Source organism: Stenella coeruleoalba (genome assembly GCF_951394435.1).
Source record: "Stenella coeruleoalba genome assembly, chromosome: 1".
Taxonomy (NCBI): Eukaryota; Metazoa; Chordata; class Mammalia; order Artiodactyla; family Delphinidae; genus Stenella; species Stenella coeruleoalba.
The window spans coordinates 4,417,544-4,444,937 of NC_137169.1; the positions used below are offsets into that span (position 1 = coordinate 4,417,544).

Sequence of the window (27,394 nt, forward strand, 5' to 3'; positions counted from 1 at the left end):
CAGTAGGTCTGTGTCTTTAATCCTGTCTTACCCCTAGGTTCTTCATGACATTTTTTTCCCCTTAAATTCCATATATATATGGTATTTGTCTTTCTCTTTCTGACTTACTTCACTCGGTATGACAGACTCTACTTCTATCCACCTCATTACAAATAGCTCAATTTCGTTTCTTTTTCTGGCTAATATTCCACTGTATATATGTGCCACATCTTCTTTATCCATTCATCCGATGATGGGCACTTAGGTTGTTTCCATCTCTGGGCTATTGTAAATAGAGCTGCAATGAACATTTTGGTACATGACTCTTTTTGAATTATGGTTTTCTCAGGGTACATGCCCAGTAGTGGGATTGCTGGGTCATATGATAGTTCTATTTGTAGTTTTTTAAGGAACCTCCATACTGTTCTCCATAGTGGCTGTACCAGTTCACATTCCCACCAGCAGTGCAGGAGTGTTCCCTTTTCTCCACACCCTCTCCAGCATTTATTGTTTGTAGATTTTTTGATGATGGCCATTCTGACTGGTGTGAGATGATATCTCATTGTAGTTTTGATTTGCATTTCCCTAATGATTAATGATGTTGAGCATTCGTTCATGTGTTTGTTGGCAGTCTGTATATCTTCTTTGGAGAAATGTCTATTTAGGTCTTCTGCCCATTTTTGGATTGGGTTGTTTGTTTTTTTGTTATTGAGCTGCATGAGCTGCTTGTAAATTTTGGAGATTAATCCCTTGTCAGTTGCTTCACTTGCAAATATTTTCTCCCATTCTGAGGGTTGTCTTTTGGTCTTGTTTATGGTTTCCTTTGCTGTGCAAAAGCTTTGAAGTTTCATTAGGTCCCATTTGTTTATTTTTGTTTTATTTCCATTTCTCTAGGAGGTGGGTCAAAAAGGATCTTGCTGTGATTTATGTCATAGAGTGTTCTGCCTATGTTTTCCTCTAAGAGTTTGATAGTTTCTGGCCTTACATTTAGGTCTTTAATCCATTTTGAGCTTATTTTTGTGTATGGTGTTAGGGAGTGATCTAATCTCATACTTTTACATGTACCTGTCCAGTTTTCCCAGCACCACTTACTGAAGAGGCTGTCCTTTCTCCACTGTACATTCCTGCCTCCTTTATCAAAGAGAAGGTGACCATATGTGCATGGGTTTATCTCTGGGCTTTCTATCCTGTTCCATTGATCTATCTTTCTGTTTTTGTGCCAGTACCATACTGTCTTCATTACTGTAGCTTTGTAGTATAGTCTGAAGTCAGGGAGCCTGATTCCTCCAGCTCCGTTTTTCATTCTCAAGATTGCTTTGGCTATTCGGGGTCTTTTGTGTTTCCATACAAATTGTGAAATTTTTTGTTCTAGTTCTGTGAAAAATGCCAGTGGTAGTTTGATAGGGATTGCATTGAATCTGTAGATTGCTTTGGGTAGTACAGTCATTTTCACAATGTTGATTCTTCCAATCCAAGAACATGGTATATCTCTCCATCTATTTGTATCATCTTTAATTTCTTTCATCAGTGTCTTATAATTTTCTGCATACAGGTCTTTTGTCTCCTTAGGTAGGTTTATTCCTAGATATTTTATTCTTTTTGTTGCAATGGTAAATAGGAGTGTTTTCTTGATTTCACTTTCAGATTTTTCATCATTAGTGTATAGGAATGCAAGAGATTTCTGTGCATTAATTTTGTATCCTGCAACTTTACCAAATTCATTGATTAGCTCTAGTAGTTTTCTGGCGGCATTTTTAGGATTCTCTGTGTATAGTATCATGTCATCCATAAACAGTGACAGTTTTACTTCTTCTTTTCCAATTTGTACTCCTTTTATTTCTTTTTCTTCTCTGATTGTCATGGCTAGGACTTCCAAAACTATGCTAAATAATAGTGGTGAGGGTGGACATCCTTGTCTCGTTCCTGATCTTAGAGGAAACGCTTTCAGTTTTTCACCATTGAGAATGATGTTTGCTGTGGGTTTGTTGTATATGGCCTTTATTATATTGAGGTAGGTTCCCTCTATGCCCACTTTCTGGAGAGCTTTTATCATAAACGGTGCTGAATTCTGTCAAAAGCTTTTTCTGCATCTACTGAGATGATCATATGGTTTTTATTCTCCAATTTGTTAATATGGTGTCTCACATTGATTGATTTGTATATATTGAAGAATCTTTGCATCCCTGGGATAAATCCCACTTGATCGTGGTGTATGATCCTTTTAATGTGTTGTTGGATTCTGTTTGCTAGTATTTTGTTGAGGATTTTTGCATCTATATTCATCAGTGATATTGGTCTGTAATTTTCTTTTTTTGTAGTATCTTTGTCTGGTTTTAGTATCAGGGTGATGGTGGCCTCATAGAATGAGTTTGGGAGTGTTCCTTCCTCTGCAATTTTTTGGAAGAGTTTGAGAAGGATGGGTGTTAGCTCCTCTCTAAATGTTTCATAGAATTCACCTGTGAAGCCATCTGGTCCTGGACTTTTGTTTGTTGGAAGATTTTTTGTGTGTGTGTGTGTGTGGTATGCGGGCCTCTCACTGTTGTGGCCTCTCCCATTGCAAAGCACAGGCTCCGGTTGCACAGGCTCAGTGGCCATGGCTCACAGGCCCAGCCGCTCTGCGGCATGTGGGATCTTCCCAGACCGGGGCACGAACCCGTGTCCCCTGCATCGGCAGGCGGACTCTCAACCACTGTGCCACCAGGGAAGCCTCTTGTTGGAAGATTTTTAATCACAGTTTCAATTTCATTACTTGTGATTGGTCTATTCATATTTTCTGTTTCTTCCTGGTTCAGTCTTGGAAGGTTATACCTTTCTAAGAATTTGTCCATTTCTTCCAGGTTGTCCAATTTATTTGCATAGAGTTGCTTGTAGTAGTCTCTTAGGATGCTTTGTAATTCTGCGGTGTCTGTTGTAACTTCTCCTTTTTCATTTCTAATTTTATTGATTTGAGTCCTCTCCCTCTTTTTCTTGATGAGTCTGGCTAAAGGTTTATCAATTTTGTTTATCTTCTCAAAGAACCAGCTTTTAGTTTCACTGATCTTTGCTATTGTTTTCTTTGTTTCTATTTCATTTATTTCTGCTCTGATCTTTATGATTTCTTTCCTTCTGCTAACTTTGGGTTTTGTTTGTTCTTCTTTCTCTAGTTCCCTTAGGTGTAAGGTTAGATTGTTTACTTGAGATTTTTCTTGTTTCTTGAGGTAGGCTTGTATAGCTATAAACTTCCCTCTTAGAACTGCTTTTGCTGCATCCCATAGTTTTTGGATCATTGTGTTTTCATTGTCATTTGTCTCTAGGTATTTTTTTATTTCCTCTTTGATTTCTTCAGTGATCTCTTGGTTATTTAGTAACGTATTGTTTAGCCTCCGTGTGTTTGTGTTTTTTACGTTTTTTCCCCTGTAATTCATTTCTAATCTCATAGCGTTGTGGTCAGAAAAGATGCTTGATATGATTTCAATTGTCTTAAATTTACTGAGGCTTGATTTGTGACCCACGATGTGATCTATCCTGGAGAATGTTCCGTGCGCACTTGAGAAGAAAGTGTAATCTGCTGTTTTTGGATGGAATGTCCTATAAATATCAATTAAATCTATCTCGTCTATTGTGTCATTTAAAGCTTGTGTTCTTATTTATTTTCATTTTGAATGATCTGTCCATTGGTGTAAGTGAGGTGTTAAAGTCCCCCACTATTATTGTGTTACTTTCAATTTTCTCTTTTATAGCTGTTAGCAGTTGCCTTATGTATTGAGGTGCTCCTATGTTGGGTGCATATATATTTATAATTGTTATATCTTCTTCTTGGATTGATCCCTTGATCATTATGTAGTGTCCTTCCTTGTCTCTTGTAACATTCTTTATTTTAAAGTCTATTTTACCTGATATGAGTATAGCTAGTCCAGCTTTCTTTTGATTTCCATTTTCATGGAATATCTTTTTCCATCCCCTCACTTTCAGGCTGTGTGTGTCCCTATGTCTGAAGTAGGTCTCTTGTAGACAGCATATATGTGGGTCTTGTTTTTGTATCCATTCAGCAAGCCTGTGTCTTTTGGTTGGAGCATTTAATCCATTCACGTTTAAGGTAATTATTGATATGTATGTTCCTATGACCATTTTCTTAATTGTTTTAGGTTTGTTTTTGTAGGTCCTTTTCTTCTCTTGTGTTTCCCACTAAGAGAAGTTTCTTTAGCATTTGTTGTAGAGCTGGTTTGGTGGTGCTGAATTCTCTTAGCTTTTGCTTGTCTGTAAAGTTTTTGATTTCTCCATTGAATCTGAATGAGATCCTTGCCAGGTAGAGTAATCTTGGTTTTAGGTTCTTTCCTTTCATCACTTTAAGTATATCATGCCACTCCCTTATGGCTTGTAGAGTTTCTGCTGAGAAGTCAGCTGTTAACCTTATGGGAGTTCCCTTGTATGTTATTTGTCATTTTCCCCTTGCTGCTTTCAATAATTTTTCTTTGTCTTTAATTTTTGCCAATTTGATTACTATGTGTCTCGGCGTGTTTCTCCTTGGGTTTATCCTGTATGGGACTTGCTGCGCTTCCTGGACTTGGGTGGCTATTTCCTTTCCCATGTTAGGGAAGTTTTCGACTATAATCCCTTCAAGTATTTTCTCTGGTCCTTTCCCTCTCTCTTCTCCTTCTGGGACCCCTACAATATATGCGAATGTTGTTGCGTTTAATGTTGTCCCAGAGGTCTCTCAGGCTGTCTTCATTTCTTTTCATTCTTTTTTCTTTAGTCTGTTCTGCAGCAGTGAATTCCACCATTCTGTCTTCCAGGTCACTTATCCGTTCTTCTGCCTCAGTTATTCTGCTATTGATTCCTTCTAGTGTAGTTTTTATTTCAGTTATTGTATTGTTCGTCTCTGTTTGCTTGTTCTTTAATTCTTCTAGGTCTTTGTTAAACATTTCTTGCACTGGCCCCAGGGGACTCCATAACTGTTATTTCAGTTTGGCCCAAATTCCTCTACACACAAAACAAGACGTGACCTGAGAAAATGGAAGCAATCTCTCTGCTCCCTGGGGGGCTCCCCAGGCCAGGAGGCCCAGCTCTGGGGCCCGGGGCCACACAGGCCCGAGGCCAAGGCTGTGACGGCACGAGGTGCATGGGGGGCCTGAGGAGGGCTCAGCGCCGTAGGCGGTAGCCAGTGAGCCCACAGCCCGCCCTGCACTCTCACTCCATCCATGGTGGAATGTTCTGCCAGAAAGTACAGCTGGTGAAAATGGAGGTCCCTTTCTGTGCTTTGGAATACGAGTAACATTTTAGAAACAAAGTCCTCTCTGCACCCACGTAGCCCTGACCTCCGCCAGCCCCCTCAACATACCCCTAGAAAAAGTGCTCTCCTCCATCCGGGGTTCATTGTCTCCGCTCAAAACGAACCAACGCGGCCCCTCCTTGACCTCTTTGAAAGGTAATTCTGGTCACACGAGGGACTGAGGGTGAAGTGTCGGGGGTGAGGGCTCTTTCATCGGCTCCTTTTTTCTAACGAAGCAAGGTCAACTTTCATCGTTTGGGAGCTTCCCTCAACTGTAAAGCACCTTCGCCAACAGGGCTGACCTTGAGAAGTCTGGCGGGCTCTCGAGGAAGGCCCACTTTGCTTCTTAGCTGGCGGTGCTCAAAGGGCACCTGGGAGACCCTGAACAAGTGAGCTCTGTGGAACGTAAGTGCATTTTGCACAGTGGGTTTTGAAGTCATGTTTAACAGTGGAGCTGTGATCACAGTAATTTACCCAGGGAGCAGTTCCAGAAAAGGAGACGCCAGGAATCATGACACGACAGGAGCCTTCCTTTTCCAAACGTCCACACCACCACCACCACACACGGCACCAAGGCCCGGGGGGAACCAGCCAAGACAGACAAGATCCACTTGTTCTGGGCAAATCCTAAAATGACACTGTGCTCTGTGTCTGAGGCAATCGCCTACTAGCTGGGAAGGGATTCTACAAAGCAGCACTGCAGACCACCCTTCCCCTAAAAGCACCCCAAATCCAGCGTGGGTCAGACTGGCGTGCTCTTAGTTAGGCCAGGAAGGGGAGGCACCCCTTCACCCTTCCAATCTCAGGACGCCTGTCCCCAGCACTCAGGCATTCAACTGACAGGCGTGTCTGCAGGAGAGAGCGCGCAGCCGGGCTGGGACCAGGCCGGGGCCTCAGAGCCCGGATGAGGTCTCTGTGGCTCTGGACCCAGCACTGCTCCACTCAGCGGTGCCCCTCGAGGCTGGTGGCAAGGAGTCAGCCTCCCTTCCTTCTCCTCTGTCCCCCCCACGGCCTGGGGACGGGTCTGACTCAGCTTTTCCAACGGCTGCCTTCCTGGTGAGGCTCCTTCAGAACCAGTCAGGCTCTCGCAGCCCGGACACCCCCGACCCCACGGTGAAGGGCTGCTTTCTGGGGCCACATGGCCTCATCTCAGAAGACACGACAGACAGAAGTCACCACGTGCCAGGAGGGGACAGTCACTGTACCTCTTCAGATGAGCATTAATGTGAAACAAGCACGGGAACCGTCTTGTTTCTGGGCGGGGCTGGGACTAGACCTCAGTGTCGGGAAAACCACCAACACCAGCGCTGCCCTGGACGGTGCAGGCAGGCTGGCCGAGGAGAGGGCCGGAGGCTTCTCTGCTCTGCCCCCGCCACTGCGTACGGCACGGGTGACCCGTGCCCCCCCAGAGAGGTTATGTGCCGCCACGGGATCTGGTGGCAGTGGTCGCAGCAACTGTGTGCGTCGGGTTTCGCAGGGCTCCGTGCCTGGGGCAGTTTAAGAGGACGAGTTTATGTGGCTCTTCAGCAGGATAAAGGCCCCAATCGCAACTGAGTTACAGAATGTACCAGACTGAAAAGTCAAACCTGCAAACCGTAACTTCACAGATGCATCACCAAAGGCAGACTCGAGGCTCTGGCTCCTGTGTCCTGGCAGATGGGCAGAGGCCAGGGCCCGGGACAGGCAGGGTGAACCAAAGCAAACTGTACACGGGACCCAAGCAGCCAAGGCAGCGCCCCTCTTTGTTGGCGGAGTTCTCTTACCTTTTCGGATCTTGTCGTAAAAGTTAATGGCGTCCACGGAAGCCGTGACGATGTTGGTCTTGCAGTGACGCGCGGCCACGATCCCGGCCACCTCGTCCATGAGCTTCATGGTGACCCCTGCAGAGAAGGGCAGGCGGCAGGTTAGACATGGGGAAGGGGAGCCTATTGCCTGTCCTGGAAACAAGTTATGGGAAACAATGCCCCCATTCCCACCCGCAGGGCCGCAAACCTGGCTTCCTTGAGAGCTTTGGAAGATGACTGTGGCTGAGGTTCTAGGCCACTGACAAAGTGACGACCATTCTCCTAACCTCTACAGGCATCCTATCCTGCCAGGAAAGCTTTGTCACACTCTCCACCAGGATGGCCGCAATCAGAAAGCCAGATGCCAAGCGCCGGTGAGAATGTGGAGAAATCGGAACCCTCTACACGGCTGCTGGGGATGGAAATGGTGCAGCCGCTTTGAAAACAGTTGGGAGGATCTTGAAAGGCTAAACACAGAGCTGCTATGTGACTCAGCAACTCCACTCCTAGGTGTGCACCGGAGAGAAATATAAACAGGCGTTCACGCAAAGACTTGTACACGAGTTTTTGATCCCATGAGAGCATTACTCATAATAGCCCCAGGATGGAAGCAACCCAAATGTGCACCAGCCAATAAATGCACAAGGAAAATGTGGCATAGCCACACAATGGAATATTATTTAGCCGTAAAAAGAAACAAAGCACCGATACAGGCTGCAAAATGCATGAACCTTAACATTACGCTGAGTAAAAGAAGCCAGACACAGGGCTTCCCTGGTGGCGCAGTGGTTGCGAGTCCGCCTGCCGATGCAGGGGACACGGGTTCGTGCCCCGGTCCGGGAAGATCCCACACGCCGCGGAGCGGCTGGGCCCGTGAGCCATGGCCGCTGAGCCTGCGCGTCCGGAGCCTGTGCTCCGCGACGGGAGAGGCCACAACAGTGAGAGGCCCGCGTACCGCAAACAAAACAAAAACAAAAGAAGCCAGACACAAAAGACCACATCTTGGAGGATTCCACTTATATGAAATCTCCAGAATAGGCAAGTCCATAGGTACAGAAAGTAGACGAGTGGCTGCCTAGGGACAGGGGATGTGGGAGAAGTGGGGAACGGCTGCCAGTGTGGTTATGAGGCTTCTCTTCGGGGTGATGAAAATGTTCTGAAATTGATTGTGGTGACGGTTGTGTAACTCTGAACAGACTAAAAATCAATGACTTGTAATGGGTGAGCTGTACGGCATGTGAATTACATCTCAATAAAGCTGTTATATAAGAAAACAAACAAAACTAGACAAGTGGGCTGACTGAAAGAGCGCTGTCGGGCCAAGGTGTCTAAAACCTCAGGCCGTAGACGTTTTCCTCTGCTTGCGCCCCCTTAATTGACGGGATCAGGACGGCATACCTGCTGCTAACCCCCCACCCCGCCCCGTTCCTGCCCCACCAAGGGCAACACAATATTCTTCTTATCTTATATTTAAAACCTTAAACCATATCTTTTATTAGGTCAAACTACATGAAATGGCCAATATTCAACCGTTTTGACCTATAAAAGCAGCAAAATGATATTGATCTACCTGACAACTATCAGAAATCTTAAAATTTATGGGGACTTCCCTGGTGGCGCAGTGGTTAAGAGCCCGCCTGCCAATACAGGGGACACGGGTTCGAGCCCTGTTCCGGGAAGATCCCACGTGCCGCGGAGCAACTAAGCTCGTGAGCCACAACTACTGAGCCTGCGCTCTAGAGCCCGTGAGCCACAACTATGGAAGCCAGCGCGCCTAGGGCCCGTGCTCCGCAACAAGAAAAGCCACCGCAATGAGAAGCCCGCGCACCGCAACGAAGAGTAGCCCCCACTCGCCACAACTAGAGAAAGCCTGCGCGCAGCAACGAAGACCCAACACAGCCAAAAACAAACAACAACAACAAAAAGTTATGTACATTCACCCAAGGATACAGAATGATTTCTAAAAATGCAGAGAGAGGCAGACTCATAAAACCCTGGCTCCCGGGGAGTCATGTTTCAGGTGGGGCTCGTGAACTTCAGTGCCTGCAGGGCCAGGCAGGTGACACCGGACAGCTGACGGCGAGGAGAGCTGGCGGGGACCCTTCTACAGGACAGCTGCTGCTCGGCCCCTCCTACTGTCCCTCAGCCCCAGGAACAAGGGCCCAGCACGACCAGACTAACGATATTTTAAGAGAAGCCTGGAACCTACAAGTTTATGAGGAATCTACCAATTTTTAAACATTGGTGATTAATTAAAACTCTATTGTGAAGGGGAAACAAAATACAATAAACTAAAAACAGGACAGAAGCCCCATATGTAATGGACCAGAGGCCTCGTACAGATACTACAGCAGAAGACACTAGTTATAAGGAACGTGGGAGACAGGGAGGGGCCCTCTGTCTGGGAGAGGCATACCTGGGGGGTTGGTATACTCTTCTCTCTACCTTTGTGTATATTTGAGCACGTCCATAATAAAAAAGTTTTTTTAAAAAAAACATTAGGGTTGTTGATTTTAAAATTATGCTTCTATTACCACGACTTTTCTCCTGCAAGATCCTGATGATGACGATGAAGCATGGAGACAACGGGGCAGAGTTAGCGGGCACCTGCCGCTCTCAAAGCGTTTTCAAAGATACCGCGTCAGTGGAGGCTCAAAGTCACACAAGGTCCGATTCTAAGGAGAGTGCAAATGAGAGGCTGGGGAAAGGCTCTTCGTAAGAAAACAGAACCACCGGTGCCAGGTGTTAACCCTGGGCGGCCGGCAGGGCAGGGCGGCTCCGGGCTTCAAGCAGCTTGGTGCTCAAGGTCTGAGACAAGGGGTAACACCTGGCTTTGCGAGGAGCCTCTGGGGGGTTAAGTCATATTGGAAATGGACCCGGGAAGCCCTGCCTAAGCCCAGCACGAGTCCTTCCTGGCCTTTCTACCCACGGTGAGGGAGGGGCCTTGATGAAGGCGGGGCAAGTGCTGGCTTAGCAGCCAAGTCCCTCACCGGCCTGGGGCTCCAAAGAGGTGAAAACACAGGCCAGCATACAGGTCACCTGGCGGGCGAGGGCACTGTCCCTCCCGCATGGTGGTTCAGAGCTGGGAGGGCCTGGGCCTGAGCGCCCCCTGCCCCCGCCTGGCTGGGGACCCTGAGCGGGCAGATCATCATCCGAGCTTTGGGCTCTGCATCTGCAAATTAAAAGAGGTGGCAGCAGGGACACGCAGGTGACCGTGCAGAGCGAACAGGAGCTGAGCGGCCGCAGCTCAGAGACTCAGGGGCTCGTGAGCGCCGCTGACCTCCACCCTGGCTTAATTCGGGGCTTTGGGTAGAGAGCTGTGGTCTAGAGGGTAAATGTCAACAGAAAGAGAAAGATGAGGGAAATGTCTCAGAACACCAGGAAACACGCTGGGCAAGGGCGACACACACCACCTGCGGATGAGGCCGTGGGTCAGTGTGCGTGTTTGCGCCTGCGTGTGTGTGTGCACGTGCGTGTGTTTGTTTCCTAGAGGGAGTGAGAGAGCCCAGACTGAGTGCTCCTAGGCTGACCTGCCTCATAAAATTCACGTCGTTAGAGCAGCTGGACAAGTGGTCCCACTCTCGAAAGGACTCGGTGTGAGCTGGAGGCTTGAATTCAGAAGGTGTTTCCCGTAGACTTACTCCAGGTGCGATAAGTGACCAGCAAAGCTCATTCGGGGTCTGGGGTCGGCTGCATTTGCCATGAAACACAGCTGCAAAGACGATAATTTATGACGTCAAGCAAAGGCCGATCCAGAGTCTTGAAACAGTTGAATGCAAGAAGGATGAAGAGACAGAGGGGATGCTGGTAAGACTGTATGCGTGTGTCACGGGGGAGTGGGGTTTGCGGGCATTTGAACCAGAGGAGGTCAGAAATTTATGCAATGTGTACTACGTGCCGCTGTCCTGTTTTTCGATGGAGACACCAGCGACCTCAGCCACATCAGGGTCCTTCTGGGAACAGATGAGACAGAGATAGCCAGAGATTTTTTTCGAGAGAAAAACAAAGACAGGCGACACTGGAGTCTGGTGCAGGATGGTGGTGGGAGCAGAGAACTAGACGAAAAACAGCGGGCGTTTACGGAGGTCCAGGCGCAGGCAATGCTCCAGCACGTGGCTCAGAGCCCCTCGGGCTGGAAGGACACTGTCCTTGTTCACTGATGCCCCCTGGGGCCGGCCCCATGGTAGGCTCTTAGCACGTACCGAGTGTAAGAACAAATGAATGAACGAACAAACGAATGAGTGCTGGCCCTCCCTGGACAGCAGCCTCGGAGGGGGAGGGGCCCTTATTGTCTCCGTTTTACAAAGCAGGAAGCAGAGGCACAGAGAGGCACGTATCCATGGCTCACGCTGGCTCACGCCCTCGGGCAGAGGTGGGGACCAGCTCCTGACCACAGGGCACCAGAGGCCACGCCGACTCTCGACCCAGATCCCGAGGCACTGAGACTAAGACAGGACTGTGGAGAAGACAGCTCAAGTTCCTGCTGAGAGGTGGCGGTGGCAGCGACATCCGTGCGTGCAGGGTGGGGGTCCCGGATCCAGAGCTCCCAAGTCACCGGGTGGTGTTATCGGGGAGGGGTGGCTTGGAGTTTGGAAAGAAAGAATGTATATTGGGATTAATGTTTAGAACACAGAAGGTACCCACAATTAATCCCTGATTTGTAGGTCCTGAGAAGCAGAAGCTAAGAATGGAAGACTAAACGGAACAAGTAATAATCAGCTCCTTCAACCAGCATTTTGCCCCATTTATCCAAAATGCAGGGACTTCCCTGGTGGCGCAGTGGTTAAGAATCCGCCTGGCAACGCAGAGGACCCAGGTTCGATCGCTGGTCCAGGAAGATCCCACATGCCGTGGAGCAACTAAGCCCGTGTGCCACAACTACTGAGCCCACGTGCCACAACTGCTGAGCCTGTGCTCTAGAGCCCGCGCGCCTACAGCCTGTGCTCCGCAACAAGAGAAGCCACCGCGATGAGAAGCCCGCGCACCGCAACCAAGACCCAACGCAGCCAAAAATAAAAAATTTTAAAATGCAGGTAGAGGTTCCACGAGGGACTTCACTGTTACTAAATATACTGCAGGATCCAAAGCATGTGCTAGCCAGGATGGGCTCTGAGCCCAGGGCACACGGGGCGGGGCGGGGGAACGCGAGCAGCTGGCTGAGCTCCTGCTGCCTGCTGCCCCGTCACCCCGGTGTGGTGCCCCCAGACCATCACATCACGTGACACGGAAGCTGGGACACGCCTTACGGTCCCCGTGTCCTGACCAATTCAGAACCTGACACACAGCGCTCAGAAATGGCTGCAAGTGAGTAAGTGAATCGGGGACCAAAGGAACACTGAATCGACCCCAGGAAGCAGCTCCAATAGCGAGTCACAGGGCCCAAACTTGGGTAACAATCACAGTTAGTCCAGGTGAGGCCAGGAAAAGCCAGGTGAGCTGCTAGGGGACGTGTCTGATGACAAAATCACTATTCATCTCACACGTGAAGAGACAGCCCCCTGCCGACCCCAAGAGCCAGCAACAAATCTGAGCTGGGAGACCAGGGAGAGAACTGCGATTGGCTGAGACCCACAGGAAACAAGTGGTTACAGAGATGGCTCCTGGACTGAGGCCCTGGCCTCCCAGGGCCCGGGTCAGGAGGCAGACATGACCCCACCACACGAGTCTACTATCAGATGATAGCCCAAATCGGGGCTGATCCCAGGTACTGGGACAGTGATATACGGGCAGCTGGTGACAAGGCTGAGGAGGAATCCCAGCACTGAGGGACAGGAGGTCTGCTCCACAAGGAGAGGAGCTCCAGACGGGTCCCACCTGGACCATCTGCGCCCACCTCCGTTATCTCTACCTCCCGGGGACCACGGTGGGGTCAGTGGGAAGTGACAGCAAGGTAGATTTTAGGGCTCACTACACGGAAAAACTTTCTGGGGGAAAAACAGCCTTGTGCAGAACTCAAGTGTTTGGCCTTCTACAGGCGGGGCTCCCGGGCCCCCGCTTTGTGTGCGGGTAGCACGGGGTCAGCGCTGGAAGCAGAAATCTGTGCCCGCGGCTCCCGGCGGCCCTGAGTCTGTTCTCACAAACGCGACGGAGAAGCGTGAAGCATAACCGGGCCCTCTGGGGTCCTGTGTGCAAAGTGGACTCTGGCGGCTACTTAGAGGGAAAGGAACTAATCTCTTAAAACCGAGATTACAGGCACCTCAGAGACATTGCGAGCTCGGTTCCAGACCCCTGCAATACAGGGAATTTAGAAATAGAGTTGGTCAAACGAATTTTTTGGTTTCCCAGTGCATATAAAAGTTATGTTTTGGGCTTCCCTGGTGGCGCAGTGGTTGGGAGTCCGCCTGCCGATGCAGGGAACGCGGGTTCGTGCCCCGGTCCGGGAGGATCCCGCGTGCCGCGGAGCGGCTGGGCCCGTGGGCCGTGGCCGCTGGGCCTGCACGTCCGGAGCCTGTGCTCCGCGACGGGAGAGGCCGCGGCGGTGCGAGGCCCGCGTACCGAAAAAAAAAAAAAAAAAAAGTTATGTTTCTACTACACTGTAGTCTATTAAGTGTGCAATAGCATTATGTCTAAAAAAGCAATGTACATACCTTAAATAAAAAAGAATTTATTGCTAAAAAATGCTCACCATCATCTGGGCTTTCAGTGAGTTGTAATCTTTTTGCAACAGCAACTGTTGCAACCAAAGTCACTGATCTTGGGTCACCATAACAAATACAAGAATAATGGAAAAATTTGAAATATTCCAAGAATTACCAAAATGTGACACGGAGACGTGAAGGGAGCAAATACTGTTGGAAAACGGGTGCTGGACAGAGTTGCTCAATGGAGAGTTGCCACAAGCCTTCAATTTGTTAAAAAAAAAAAATCTGTGAGGCGCAATAAAGTGAAGCGCAATAAAACGAGGTCTGCCTGTATAATAAAATGTTGATTACGAGCCCTCTTCCCTCTTCCCGGTGAGGAACAACCCTGGACCCATCGCTGCATGGGTCTGGGCTGAGACATTCTTGTTCTCTGTTGCTAAGAGAAAATGGCCCTTGCAGAAAACACGATAAAATCCACATAATCTCATCCCGTTATGACATTTGTAAAGAAAGACTGTTATCACAAAATACCCTTATCTATGATGGTAGACACAAGACATTACAAGCAATGTGTCCACTGAGAAAAATAAATTTTGTTTAAAAACAGAAACAACCAGAAACCCAGCTGCCTGGTTTGTAACTGCCCTTCCTCTTACTTTGCCCAGCCGGGCCCTCTGTCCTGCCAGAGGGAGCCACCAGCCCTCTTTGACACTGGAAGTCACCTTCTCCCCTTCACTTTTTTACGCTTTAATTAAAAATATCAAGTATCCGAGTTTTCTCAAAAATGCCTCGGGCTTCCCTGGTGGCGCAGTGGTTGAGAGTCCGCCTGCTGATGCAGGGGACACGGGTTCGTGCCCCGGTCCGGGAAGATCCCACGTGCCGCGGAGCGGCTGGGCCCGTGAGCCACGGCCGCTGAGCCTGCGCGTCCGGAGCCTGTGCTCCGCAACGGGAGAGGCCACAACAGCGAGAGGCCCGCGTACCGCCAAAAAAAAAAAAAAAAAAAAAAAAAAGCCTCTTTCCAGGTTCCCACTGAAAAACCTCCTCAATTCATTCCTATTTAGATACAATAGGTGCCGCTGACGATGGGAAAAGAACTTTGGCAAATTAGTCTGTCGTGAGCTGCTCTTATTACCCGAGATTCGCCATTTAAAAGATGACAACAAAACTGTAGGATTTGTTGCCCTTGGATACTGCGTTCATTTCAGGAATTATGGGAAGGAAAAAAGTAAGACTTGCTTGGCCACTAACATACAGATAAACATCGGGTACCGGAGACATTTTGGAATCTAACGCTTAACTGCTTACAGGTTTGCTTTTGTTTTTGTTTTTAAGTACCGACAACACGTTGACCGGCTTAAAGATAGAGGCTGAATGTTCTTTCCCGGGCCTGCCTGGCTGACTGTAGCGCGCCTGCTGCAAACCGAAAGCAGCCGTCGGCAGCTCAGAGCCCCGCGCCGCCGACTGCGCTGTGGGGGGCGATTCGTGATGCCCCCATTTCTATAGTTAGTCCCAGCTGAAGGGGTGTGGGTGCCGGCCTCCTGTATTAAGAAAACGATAGTAAGTTCATCTTATTTTAACCAGCCCACCGTTTGGAAATTACAGGGGGAGTTATCCTAAGAGCCGGCTGAGCGACGGCCTCCCGAGACTTGTCTGGCTTCTCCCCCTTCAGGTTCCAAATGTACTTGCAGGTCTCTGGGAACCGGGACCAAGGGCAGAGGAATATTAATTAAGGTAGCTAATAAAGGTTGTTTTTGGAAATTAATGCACAGTGAGTGAGGATGATTGGTTTCTAATGACAAATGTCAAAGGTGGGATCTGGCGGAGGCCTCAGGCACAGCTGGATGCGGCTCCCCCCTGGCCCCGGGGCAGCGCAGGCCCAGGGAGCCGGGGTGGGGTGGGGGTGGGGGCTGCCCGGCCACGAGGCCACGTCTTACTTCTGTATCAGGGAACTGCAGAAGGTCACAATTAAGTTTGCTTACTGCTGTTTGAGAATCAATGCCTTCCCTGTTTTGAACAGGCAACAGGGGAAGTAGGGCACACGTGTTCCTGCCCCAAATGCCATGGAGAGCAGGGAAAGGTGGCAGTGGTTACGCACGAGCCCCTCCCAGTGGGACGTGGTGGCCTCGCCGGAGTCCACACAAGGCAAGGTCACGCCTTTGATGGCCCACAACCACTCTGGAGGGCGTCAGTTTCCTCCCAGGAGTCCAGGCCGCAGGCAGGGGTGAGGCTAACACAGAAGAATTCACGCTCCTGACGCTGAGCAGGAAAGACACCGTTAGGGGACGTCTGCCGTGTGTGCCCCTAGTGATCGCAACCAAAGGGGAAGCAAAAGCTGACTAACGGGGCACCACAACCCCAAGCACCGGTCCGTTCGTAGGGAAGGACGTGCGCAGGCTGTAGAGCCGGCTGGGTTTCTCAGGTGAGATGCTTTGCAGCTCAGGAAGCAGAGGGGCCAGGAGCCTCACACGTCCCCAGCTGCTCAGGGGACCAGTGCGGGCAGGAGGAAACCAGTTCCGGGATGGGTGTCAGCAGGCCCTTTGGGCGGGGAGGCAGCAAGCAAGCTCACGGGCAGCTCATAGCGCCTGGGGCTTCAGGGCTGTAACCAGACCCCAGCTCCCGCCCTTCCATCCAGATGGACAGGAAGCTGCTCTCTGGAGCCTTCGCGGCAGAGAACAGTATTTTCAGAAACAAGGATTCTTGGAAAGTGAGAACTGGAAGGAACGGGGGCCATCGCCTAACACAACTCAGCCTCGCGATGAAGAAACGGGGGTCCACACTGGCCTTCACGCCCTCACCTCTTGGCCCCATGAGACCAGAATCTCCTCGAAAGGAGGAAACACGGCTTCCGGGCCTCCTTGCTTCGTCCCTGGCCACAGGTTGGACACCCACTCTAGCACGCAGCAGAGGCTCCAACGAAATGAGGTCACAGAGCTGGAGAGGAGCATCTGTGCCTCCTTCTGCATTTTTCTGTGAAATCGGTTCCTCCTCCAGGTGCAGAGGACCGCTTTTTCATAACTGCCCCACGAAACCCGAGCAGACACGAGCGTCTGTGCAGGGGTCGCACGCCTCGCCTCGCCTCCCAGACCTCCTTCGCTTGGCGGGGGCTCCTCTCGGCCCGCGTGCCCCCTGCCACCCCGGGGCTGCCGTTTCTGCCTCCCCCTCTTCCTTCAGGCCTCGGGATCCTGGGGCAGCCGTGTGTGTCCCCTTGGCGGCTGGACGCTCGTGTGCAGGACGTGCTGCAGGAGCACTTCTGTCTCTGGACGTCTCAGGCGGCGCAGTGACTGCGTCCCCGAGCCCCCCACGGGGCTGGCACACGGGAGGGGCTGCCAGACGCTCACTGAGTCAGGGGCTGTCCTCACGTGTCCTCTGGGGGGCTGACCTGCTGTTGCCCCCGTCAGTTCTGGGGCCCCTCTGCTCACTCAGGGACCGTCTTCTCTCTCTCATCTTCACTCTCTTTGGTCCCTTCACTCAGCACGTGGCCCGTCTACACCGCAGGGAAGGGATCCGTCCAGGCCTGGGGAGCAAGCAGGCCAGGGTGGGGGCCGTTTTACAGGGGGTGGTCAGGAAAGCCCTCTCCTTTTCTCCAGAGACCAGAAGACAGAGAGAGGGATCTGCGCAGCTGTTTGGGGACCACAACCCCGGCAGAGGGACGAGCAGGCGGAGGGCCCGCAGGTGGAGGTGCCCTCCCGCCACCACATCCCAGGAACTCGAGGAGCAGAGCCCAGCAGCTGACATGGTGGGGCGGGAGGCGTGTGGCGAGACGGGTCCTGGAGGCCTTGGGAGCGGAGAAGCGGCACGAGCGGAAGGCTGGGCTTCTGCTTGGAGTCAGACGGGAGGCAGCGAGGGGGCTGAGCAGGCCCGGCTTGACCTGCCTTTGGCTCTGAGTGGACCAGGGAGGCTGCTGGGCTGCTCCTGGTCACGGAACTCGGACCAGGTGTGAGGCCATTTCCACGGTAAGGCGCATGTCCCGGAGGCGATGGTGGAGGTGGCGAGAACTCAGGTTCTGACGTTTTGAACGTAGAGCCCGAAAGACTGGCTGACAGATGAGGCAGAGCCTTGGAGTGAGACTGAGTCCCGGAGGACCGCAGGCATTCTGGCTCGACAAGCAGAAGGGTGGCCTGGCCGCCACCACAGGGGGAGCAGTGGAGCTCCGTGCCGGACATCAAGTCGGAGAGGCCCGTCCCGAAGAAGCAGCTGGAGTCAGGAGCCGCCGGCCTAGGCTGGTGTGAGACACAGGAGTCCCGGGGTGGGCGGGGGGGAGTGCAGGGGCGAGGATGGGGCCCCGGGTACCCGATGCCGGGCAGGACAGGAAGGAAGGCGGAACGGCACAGGGACTGAAGGGGTGGCAGCGGGCGGAGGAGAGCAGGGAAGGGCGATCCTGGGCCTTGGGAAGGAGGTGGCAGGGTGGAGGGGAGCCGGCTGAACTGTGAGGGCCAGACCCGCCCACCGGACTTTGACAGGAGGCACGGGTTGCAGCAGGCTCCAGGGAGGACCCTGAGAGGGACTGGACTCGGGGGACGGGAGGGATGGAGTGCAGACACCCCAGGGTGCCGCGCAGAAAGCGCGGTGCTGGGGGTGGGGAGAGTGGGTCAGGCAGACACGCGTCCCCTGCAGGAGCGTGGGCACCACAGGGCACCGTGAAGCACAGGGCAGAGCCTGTCCTGTGAGTGGGCCCAACCCGGCAGCTCAGTCTGAGGACATGGGAGCCACATGCCCGGCTGGATTTACGGCCCGTGATTCTAACAGAAAAGCTGCCAATGGCTCAGCACATGGCCACCGGGCAGCGTCACCTCAAACCGTCTTTCCAAAAGATTTCTTTCATTCACTCAATGGCCGTTCACCGAGCTCCTTCTCTGCAGAGCACCACGGGAGACAGGCAAGGGACAGGGGGACGTCCAGGAGACGAGCGCCTGAGAAAACCACAACCAGCACGGGGGGCAGGACGAGAGAGGCCGTGGCGTGGAGCGGGGTGAAGGGCGTGCAGCTGCCTGGGAGGGAGGGGCTCAGGGGGCACCAGGAGGGCGTGGGATTTGGGATGGGCAGGCGGACGGCGCCAGGTGGGAAGAACAGGGTGAACAAAGACACCGAGACAGGAGAGCAAGAGGCGCGTTGAGGGGAAGAAAGGCACAGGCTGAGCGCAGGGAGCCATGAGCCGCGAGGCAGCAGGGGCCCACGGCTAAGAGCCACGCGCACCACGGGCAGAGCTGGGGCGCCCCCATCACTGGGGTCTCCCCTCTGATCTGGCCCTCACGGCCAGATGGGTCTTGGCAAAGCACAGTGGTCCCGGCTTTGGGGAGCACGCTTCCTTTCACATCCGGCCAGCTGGGGCAGCAACACCCCCTCTCGGGCTGGGAAACCCACGCGGAAACAGCCGACAGAGGGCCGGGCGAGGAGAGTCCCCCAGGAAAGAAATCAGAGCAAAGGACATCTCAGGAACCAACACGGGAGAAGGGAACGCCATCTTCAAGAAGATGAATCAAAGGCGCAGACACAAAACCAACGCCCCCTTTTCATCAAATTATGAAAAAGTCATGTTTCATGATCCGAGTTAAAATTCACTGACACAAAACACACCTTAGAAAACAAACAGACCTGCAAACAAAAACAATGAAAAGAAGTTTTTCTATTTCAGGCAAGCCTTTTTTATTATTATTCATTTTATATGCTGCTACCTTACTGAATTTTTAATTCTTTGAGTTACTTTTATCACTGAATCTCTTGGGTTCGCCAGGTATGTTACTGCGCCCTCTGCAAAGCCAGATAGCTTTACTTCTTTTCTGCCACTTCCTGTGCCTTTATTTTTTTCCTCCTGTTTTACTGCAGTGGCTAAAATCTCCAAAACAACGTTAACTAGGGTCCCTTGCCTTACTCCTAACCTCAGGGGACGATCCTCTGGGCTCCCCTCTGAGCAAGATGCTCACTCTAGGGCTTTTATCATGTTTGGGAAGTAAAATCAATTCCTACTCTGAGTGTTTTTATCAAGGATGGGTGTCTGGGTGAGTGACTGTGGCAAGAACCTAAACAGCCCCGCAGATAGCTGCTGGGTCACCCCTTTCAGCCGACCACGGGGGAGGAGAGAGCGGAGGAGAAATGGCCTTTTCTGGGCTGAGATCCCAGAACTACCAAGAGGAGAAAGAGGGGACTGCACATTGATTCATGCAGCACTCAGAAGGCAGAAGCCAAAAGCCCGGCCAGCGCTTCTGCACAGAGGCCCTGAAATTCAGAACCACGGAGAAGCAGCCAGCCTGCCTTCCCACACAGCCAAACGAGGGCCCTCTGCTCACTCCCTGCGTCTTTTCTATCCCCTCGATGAATTATCGGAGGCTCTGTCCCTGCAGCCAGGAAAGGAGGGAAGACCCAGCATCTGACAGGAGTCCTGGATTCCATCTGTGATTTCCAACCCTTCCCACTACATCTCTCACCAGTTCAGCGTTGCCAAGATCTGTGTTGTGTGTGTGTTTTTTAAGTCGCAGGGTAGGAGCCAGTCCTCAAGACGAAGACTATCCCATGTGTGAAAATCACAGAAAACAGGACAGGGAGGAGGTTTTCAAAGACCCATACGCAGTGCAGAATTACTGAATAAAAGCCAAATTAGCACCCATCTCAGTTCACCGTTTCCTCCTGCGATTGGCATCTACTGATTTACAGTTTACAGGAGACTTTCATTCAAATGACTTAGACACCATTCTTGCCGACAGTATTCTCTCTATGGGAAAATACAATAAAATCACAGGACTCAGTGTTTCCAGTCCGGTATTTATTTTGTTCCTTCACGCCTGGTGAGTTATGAGGCACTATAAGAAGTGATTAGGTTTGGTAAGATTATTAGGCATGGTTTTCAAATCATGAGCACAAAACCCCTACTAAAATAGGCACTAAACATTGTAAAGCCATTGTAGACGCTTCTTTAACACGCGTTAAAAAACGCGCTTGTTTTAAATGCAGCCGCACAGCCTCCGTAAATGAGCACGATGTGCTGTAGGTTTCTAGGGGATTCCAACAGTTCCCTCGCTTCCTGCATTTCACGGACCCCCTTCAGCATGTGAGGGAAGATCGGACTGAAGAGTATAAACTTTTTGCCAAGGAGACAGTGATGATGGAAATGCCACATTTAGTGAACTTCCAACATCTGGATGAAATAAGCAAAATTTCTAGCATAGAGTTTCACAAATTTCAGGTAGAGCGGAGCTCTATGAGGCTCAAAGACAGTTCTCAGCAGCTACAGAAGCCCGGCCTTTGGCTGACAAGGGCTGGCAAAGAACAAGAAGGCTGGTAAGGCCACGGCTGCTCTCAGAGAAGAAAGACACCCTGGTTGTCACAACATTCACGGGGCTGGAAAGCACCCTTTGTCGTAAAGTAGAGCTTCCCTTAGGTGGGACTAAGTTAATCATACCTAAGGGCGTCGCGAGCAGAGTTTAGTTGAAAGAGGAAAATAATCATGAAATTGAAAAAGAAATACACAGAAGAGGATTAGTTAAAAAAAGAAACAAACTTGAAAAATATATCTCAGGGGCTTCCCTGGTGGCACAGTGGTTGAGAGTCCGCCTGCCGATGCAGGGGACACGGGTTCGTGCCCCGGTCCGGGAAGATCCCACATGCCGCGGAGCGGCTGGGCCCGTGAGCCATGGCCGCTGAGCCTGCGCATCCGGAGCCTGTGCTCCGCAACGGGAGAGGTCACAGCAGTGGGAGGCCCGCGTACGGCAAAGAAAAAAAAAATCTCAGATCAGGGCCCATTCTCTGATTCTGACAGGTCCAGGGCCCCTCATCACAAGCTTTTCAACCCAAGCCTGACCTGTGCCTCTTGTTCACGGAAGAAGCTTCTGCAAAGCACCTCTCTGGCTCTGTGTGAAACCCTGGAGCCAACACAAAGAATAAGACTGAGCCCTGCTCCTGAGGCATCCCCTGGTAGAAGTATCAGTGTAATCCTGCACAGAGTGGTACCACTGGAACTGGGTTTTGAAGGATCAACAGGAATTTTCAAGAGTGGAGAAGCAAGGAGAACTTGGCATTCCAGGCCACTGGAAATGAAGAGTGCAGACGAACGGCACGTGCAAGTTCCAGTCATGCCTGGGGGACGATGAATTGCTCGGTGCCCCCAGAGGAGCGGTGCCCGGACTCCACCACCCACACAACTTCTGCTAACGTCTAAACCACTTAAGAACATTTCCCCTTATGTTTTTCTTTAAAACGACTTGTTTTTTAAAGTTTACTTTGACCTCATCTGAGATGATAATCTCCATTAAATTACGGGTTTGATGTGCTACTTATATTTTCCCTAAATCACACAAAAAAATAATTACACACTGTTAAAGTAAAAAGTGTCCCTCTGGAGCCTGGAGCTAAGTCCTCTTGTGTTCCAGCCGTGGTTCCCAAGCTGGGAACTTCAAGGCCTGTATTTTCTGAGGTGGAATCTGATTAAAGGAAGAAACACATGCAAACGCCAGAGGCAAAAACATGCTGAATTAAGCCCTCTTTCTTAGCGGGTCACACTGTCACTCCCTGGTGACTTCACTGTCCCCCAAAGGGCCCTGCCCTGACCCACGGGCCGCCACTAAACATCTCGTGGCCATGAGCTCCCAGGGCTGCGTGTGACCCTCCCTTAGAACTGTCACCCATCTGACTTTCATTCCCAATTTTGAAAACAGGCGCCAACAGGATTTCAGCAACTTATTATGCAACGTCTTAAAAGTTTTAATGTATACTTCATTAAACACAAGAGCCTAAACTGGGTCAGATGGCAGCATGGCCTCCTGGGGGGAATTAACAAGGAACCAGGAGCAGGAAGGGGACAGCAAGAGTCACTGGTCCTTACCTCCGTGCACAAAGCCGTGCAGGGTGCAGTCGGAAGGCCCCACCAGGTGGATCAAGCTGGACTGGCTGTAGCTGACCGTGTTCGGCTCTGGAATCACAAAGGAGAGAGATTAGGCCACGGGACCAATCGATTCCCACGGCCAAAGGGCCCAACAGTGGCGACAGCGCCCTGATGTTCGCAGGGTCACCGAAGGCTTCCCGCTGTCATCACCTTAGGTGGGATTTCTCTAAGGAAAACCGTGGTCTCAAAACGCTCCAGTCCGTGAGGGGGGGAAGGCTTTCGAGGATTAATTAGCCACTCTGCTAGTGGGTCATGACACTACTCCCTGGGGACACCAGTGTCCCCCAGCGAGGCCCTGCCCTGACTCCCGAGCAGCAACTGAACACCTCCTGCCTATAAGCCCCCAGGGTTGGTATGACCCTCGCTTAGGAGACAGTCACCCACCTGACTTTCATTCTCAAGTTTGTGAACAGGCACTGACAATATTTTAGCAATTTATTATGCAACTTCTCAAAGGTTTAAATTTCGACTTCATTAAACACAACGGTAGGTGGAGACACGGAACTGGACAGAGACGCCACAGACGTGCATCCCTAGACCTCACCCTGGGACTCCTGCCAGCCCTCAGTCCCGACCCGGCCCCGGAGACACTGCACCGAAAGGTGTGCTGGGCTTTCCTCCAGTGTCCCCCGTTCATCTTCCCAGAGCACCAAGTCTCTGGGGGCATCCCTCACCCACGCGGCACTGCTGCTGCTGAAATATCTGTAAGAGGCTGCACTTCAAAAAAAAGATGAGGGCTTCCCTGGTGGCGCAGTGGTTGAGAGTCCGCCTGCCAATGCAGGGGACACGGGTTCGTGCCCCGGTCCGGGAGGATCCCACATGCTGCCAAGCGGCTGGGCCCGTGAGCCATGGCTGCTGAGCCTGCGCATCCGGGGCCTGTGCTCCGCAACGGGAGAGGCCACAGCAGTGAGAGGCCCGCGTACCGCAAAAAAAAAAAAAAAAAAAGATGAAATAAAGCCCCATCTCCAGAAACCGATACTATCCCTCGACACAGACTCTTCCAACGGGGTGGGTCTTCTGAGCAGACCCCACTGCTGTGCCTGCTTCCACCTTCCCAAAGCCTTCCGGGAGGGATGACGCCCGTTTGTTTCCTGCCCGGACAGCTGGCACTCAGAAAGGGTAGCCCCTTCCTGCCCCAGCAAGCCCAAGCTGCCGAGGAAGCCAGCCTGCCGGCCCCCGAACGGCTGGGACAGCCTGCAGGTGAAGAAAGGTCCTTCCTGTCTCCGGCGGTGGACAGAAAAGTCTGTGCAGGAAGTAACGCTGCTCAGGAGCCAGAAGGGGCGCCAACCCTGAGGTCGGGGCCTGGATCTCTTAAGTGCCGACAGTTGCCTCCGAGACTTTTTCTGATGCTTCTCCACGTGGGATCTCAGACTGTGTGGTTGCCTGAAGGGGTCACGAAGTGGGAAAAACTGGAGTTCCGGTGAGCTGGGGCCTTAAGGATTGACTTCCGAACTCAAGGTATTTTCTATTTGTTCTCAAGCCTCACGGCTTAGACAGGTTTAGACTCAAGCTCTGAGCTCGCGTGTGAAGTGCCGTCTGCTCTGAGAAGCCCCTACGGGAAGGACTCAAGCACCTCCGGACGCTCTCAGCCGGAAGGGCCCTCGGCTGTGTCAGAAGCAATGAAGCGGCTGCAGCCTGGGGTGCGGGGTGGGATGGGGGGAGGGGTCTCTCGTTATTATCCACAGTCAAGTCCCACCTCCGGGGGTTCTGGCGACCAGCCTGCTTCCATGGCTCAGTGTGACTGGCAGAGGCGGGCGCCAGCCACCACAGGAGGTCCCAGCTCCCCCCCCGCCGGGTGAACCCTTAAGCCGGGGACGTCGAAAGCAGCAGCCTGTCGCGGCGTCAGGAGCTGGTGGTCAGCAGCTGAGTGGAGAACTCCGTCCCGAGAGGCCACAGTCTGAGGACTCGGCCGTCCAGCCCACCCACCCGCGTGTGGGCCCCGTGGGAGCAGGTGTGCAAGGATGCTATCTAAAACCAGCCAACAGATGACAGGATGACTCCAAAGGCTCTGGGAGGGGAGCTCCAGGGTCCCCTGGCGTCCCCGGGGATGCAGACGACCGGAGGGAGGAGATGCTTCCTCTCTCAGCTGCCTCCCAGGCCCCGGGGCGTCCAGAATGGCCTGGACCATCCGAGACCATCTGGGCCTCGGGTAATGTGGCCGGACACGCTGCGCGGGATGAGAAGGGAGGCCCTGAGAAGGCGTCCAGAACTCTGCCCTGCCCGGTTCCTAATTTCACTCCAAGTGGAGAAGACGCACCCGAAACCCTCCTTGTGCTCAGGAAGTGCGGGTAACAGCCCCGGCCAGTCAAGGGTGCACCCAGGGCCACGCCTACTCTGGCCTCGGGGCTTCAGATGGCCTGGGGAGACGGGGTGGAGGGGCACAGCCCAAGGGCCACAGAGGATGCCAGCGAAGTCCCTCTGCCACCAGAGCCATCAGAGAAACACTCCAGGCCAGCGCTGCCAGCCCACGACACCCCTGATCTCCAAGGACTGTCTCCCTTGGGCCTCTCTCTTCAAAGGATAAACAGGGCCCGAGAGCCCCGGGGTGCCCTCCTATGCTTTCTTTGCTTTGGGTCCCACTCATAGAAGACATCCCAGTAGCTACTTTACAGCACGAATGCAAACGAAAAGCCTCAAGCCTGGCCTGCTCTCGGGAGCTGCTCTGACCAGCTGAGAGGTTTGTGTGTGCACGATGACAAAAGAGTTTTTAAAAATTTCCAACAATGGAAATAGCATACAAAAATCTTTGTCATGTCAACTATCTACTTATTCGAATGACAAGCCACTTGAAATGACTATAACAACCTGGTCAAAGAGATGACCCCCACCGTTCTGCAGTCATGTTTAAAGTATCAGTTAAGCCGTGTCTAATGATTCAGTGTGCTTGGAACTGGCGCTGATGAGCTTCCAACGAGAGAAAACACCACAATTCTGATGGGAAAAAAAAATACACCTACGCACCCAACACCCAGGTCCTCCTATCCTGGGCTGTGGCCTGTAACTCAACGGGGCTCTGCAGGGTGGGACCGTGTCTGTGGGTTCACAGCCCCTGGATCAGGCACTTCCTGTCCTCAGTGGCCTTTCCCCCATTCTTCACGTCCTGTTTCTTAGGGGAACTACAGGGAAACGTGAAGAGGATCTTCGAAGTTCAAGGTCAAGGCACAGACACCTGGGGCTTATCCGTGATCGCTGCCAGCACTGCCTTAGCGAATGGATGGTGGGACTGGACAGGATTCCAGGTCGCTGTCCTTGAGGGTGAGGTGTACCACGTGTGACCAGAAGACAGGACTGGGCAGCCCCTCTCCTCACCCTCCCCCGTGCACGGCTGGACCACGTTTCCACCCTCTCCGCTGCACGGCTGCTCTCCTGCCACAGGAGAGTGAGTGGAAGTGCTGCATCCAGGCCCAAGCCGTCAAAACGCCCGAGAGGGGAGCCTCCCTGCTCTTTCCCCTCCCAAGGTGCCCCGAGAGCTACCTGATAAAAGGTGTGGAGCTACAGGACCAAAGGGCCTGAATCCCGAGTCCCCACCTCCTGGAGGAGATCCCCCGATTAGGAGTTCACAGGAAATAAACCTCTACTGAGTTATTAGGAGCTAGGATTTTAGAGTGTAAGCAGCTACAATGACCTTGACTAATGCAGTGCCTAATCTTTGAACCTGCGATTTCAAAATGAGGTCCAGAACCTGAGTTAGGTCCCCAGGGCAGCCAGAGACGAGCACAGAACTCCCTCTTCCGTGCTTGCAGCCGACGAACCTGAGGCACAGAAGGGCTAAGTCCCCACGGCGCAGAGCCGGGATCCAAGCCCAGAGGTCCGGCTCCAGACCCTGTATTCCTCCTCCTGCCTCCCCAACGCCCCCCAGGTCAAGTGCTGCTGGGAGCGGGGTGACGGGGCCTGGCCAGACCCTGGGGAGAAGGCTCTCCCACCCAGCGCAAGCCCCTAACGGGCACCAAGCACTCTTAGGGGCGGCTCCGGGCTGATCAGCCTGCGGGGGTGGCCGGGCACTGGCTGACCTCAGGGAGGCAGGGTCCAGGGCCTGAGCAGGGATGAGGGGTGGGTGTGACTCACCAAGACCCCGGCTGTCCCGGTAGTGGGGACCGGACTTAGAGGTGAACACTGCTTCAAACACAAAGGCCGGGGAAGAGGCAGGGCTGGTTTTTTAAGATTTATTTTTTATTTACTTATTTACTTTGTTTACTTTTGGCTGCGTCGGGTTTTAGCTGCAGCACACAGGACCTTGTTGAGGCGCGCGGGCTCTTCGTTGTGGTGCGCGGGCTTCTCTCTAGTTGTGGCGTGCGGGTTTTCTCTTCTCTAGTTAACGGCACGCGGGTCCAAGAGCGCGTGGGCTCTGTAGTTTACGGGACGCGGGCCCTAGTTGAGGCGCGTGAGCTCAGTAGTTGTGGCGCACGGGCTTAGTTGCCCCGTGGCATGTTGGATCTTAGTTCCCTAACGAGGGATCAAACCTGCATCCCCTGCATTGGAAGGCGGATTCTTTACCACTGGACCACCAGGGAAGTCCCAGGGCTGATTTTGTCATAAACCCAACAGCTCCCAGAAAGATGGTGGGTCACGTGGCCAAACAGTCCCTACACGGTTAAAGCTGGACAACTAATGGCCATGGGTTGAAGAATTCAAGGTAATTGTATTTTGTCTCATCAGATGGAGAAAACAATAAGAAAAATTGGGCCTGTAAAGAACTCCCAGACTCTCTGAAAAGACACCTGAAAGAGGAGGTTGGCCCCTTGTGGGGATTGCTAGGCAACAGCCACAGAGGCTGAAATGTGATTCTGGTTTCAAAAGTAACAGGGAGCGGCAGGTCCAGAGGGCCTTGCCGGCGCGGGGCGGGTGGCAACTCTCGGGCCAAGCCTGCCTCATCAGGGCGGGGCGGGGGTCCTCCCAGGAAGGGGGAGAGTGTTAGAAGACCCCAGTGACA

At 52.2% G+C, this 27,394-nt stretch overlaps 1 protein-coding gene across 1 annotated transcript in view; it reads right to left on the reverse strand.

Moving 5' to 3' along the window:
- ACOT7 (acyl-CoA thioesterase 7) overlaps positions 1 to 27,394 on the reverse strand; it is a gene marked incomplete at its 5' end in the record, with an annotated part of 90,783 nt that overhangs the window by 25,958 nt on the left and 37,431 nt on the right. Inside the window, 2 exons of the mRNA XM_079940196.1 lie at positions 6,991 to 7,107; positions 22,405 to 22,491. Coding sequence (XP_079796322.1) covers positions 6,991 to 7,107; positions 22,405 to 22,491 — 204 coding nt within the window. The remainder of the gene's footprint in view (positions 1 to 6,990; positions 7,108 to 22,404; positions 22,492 to 27,394) is intronic.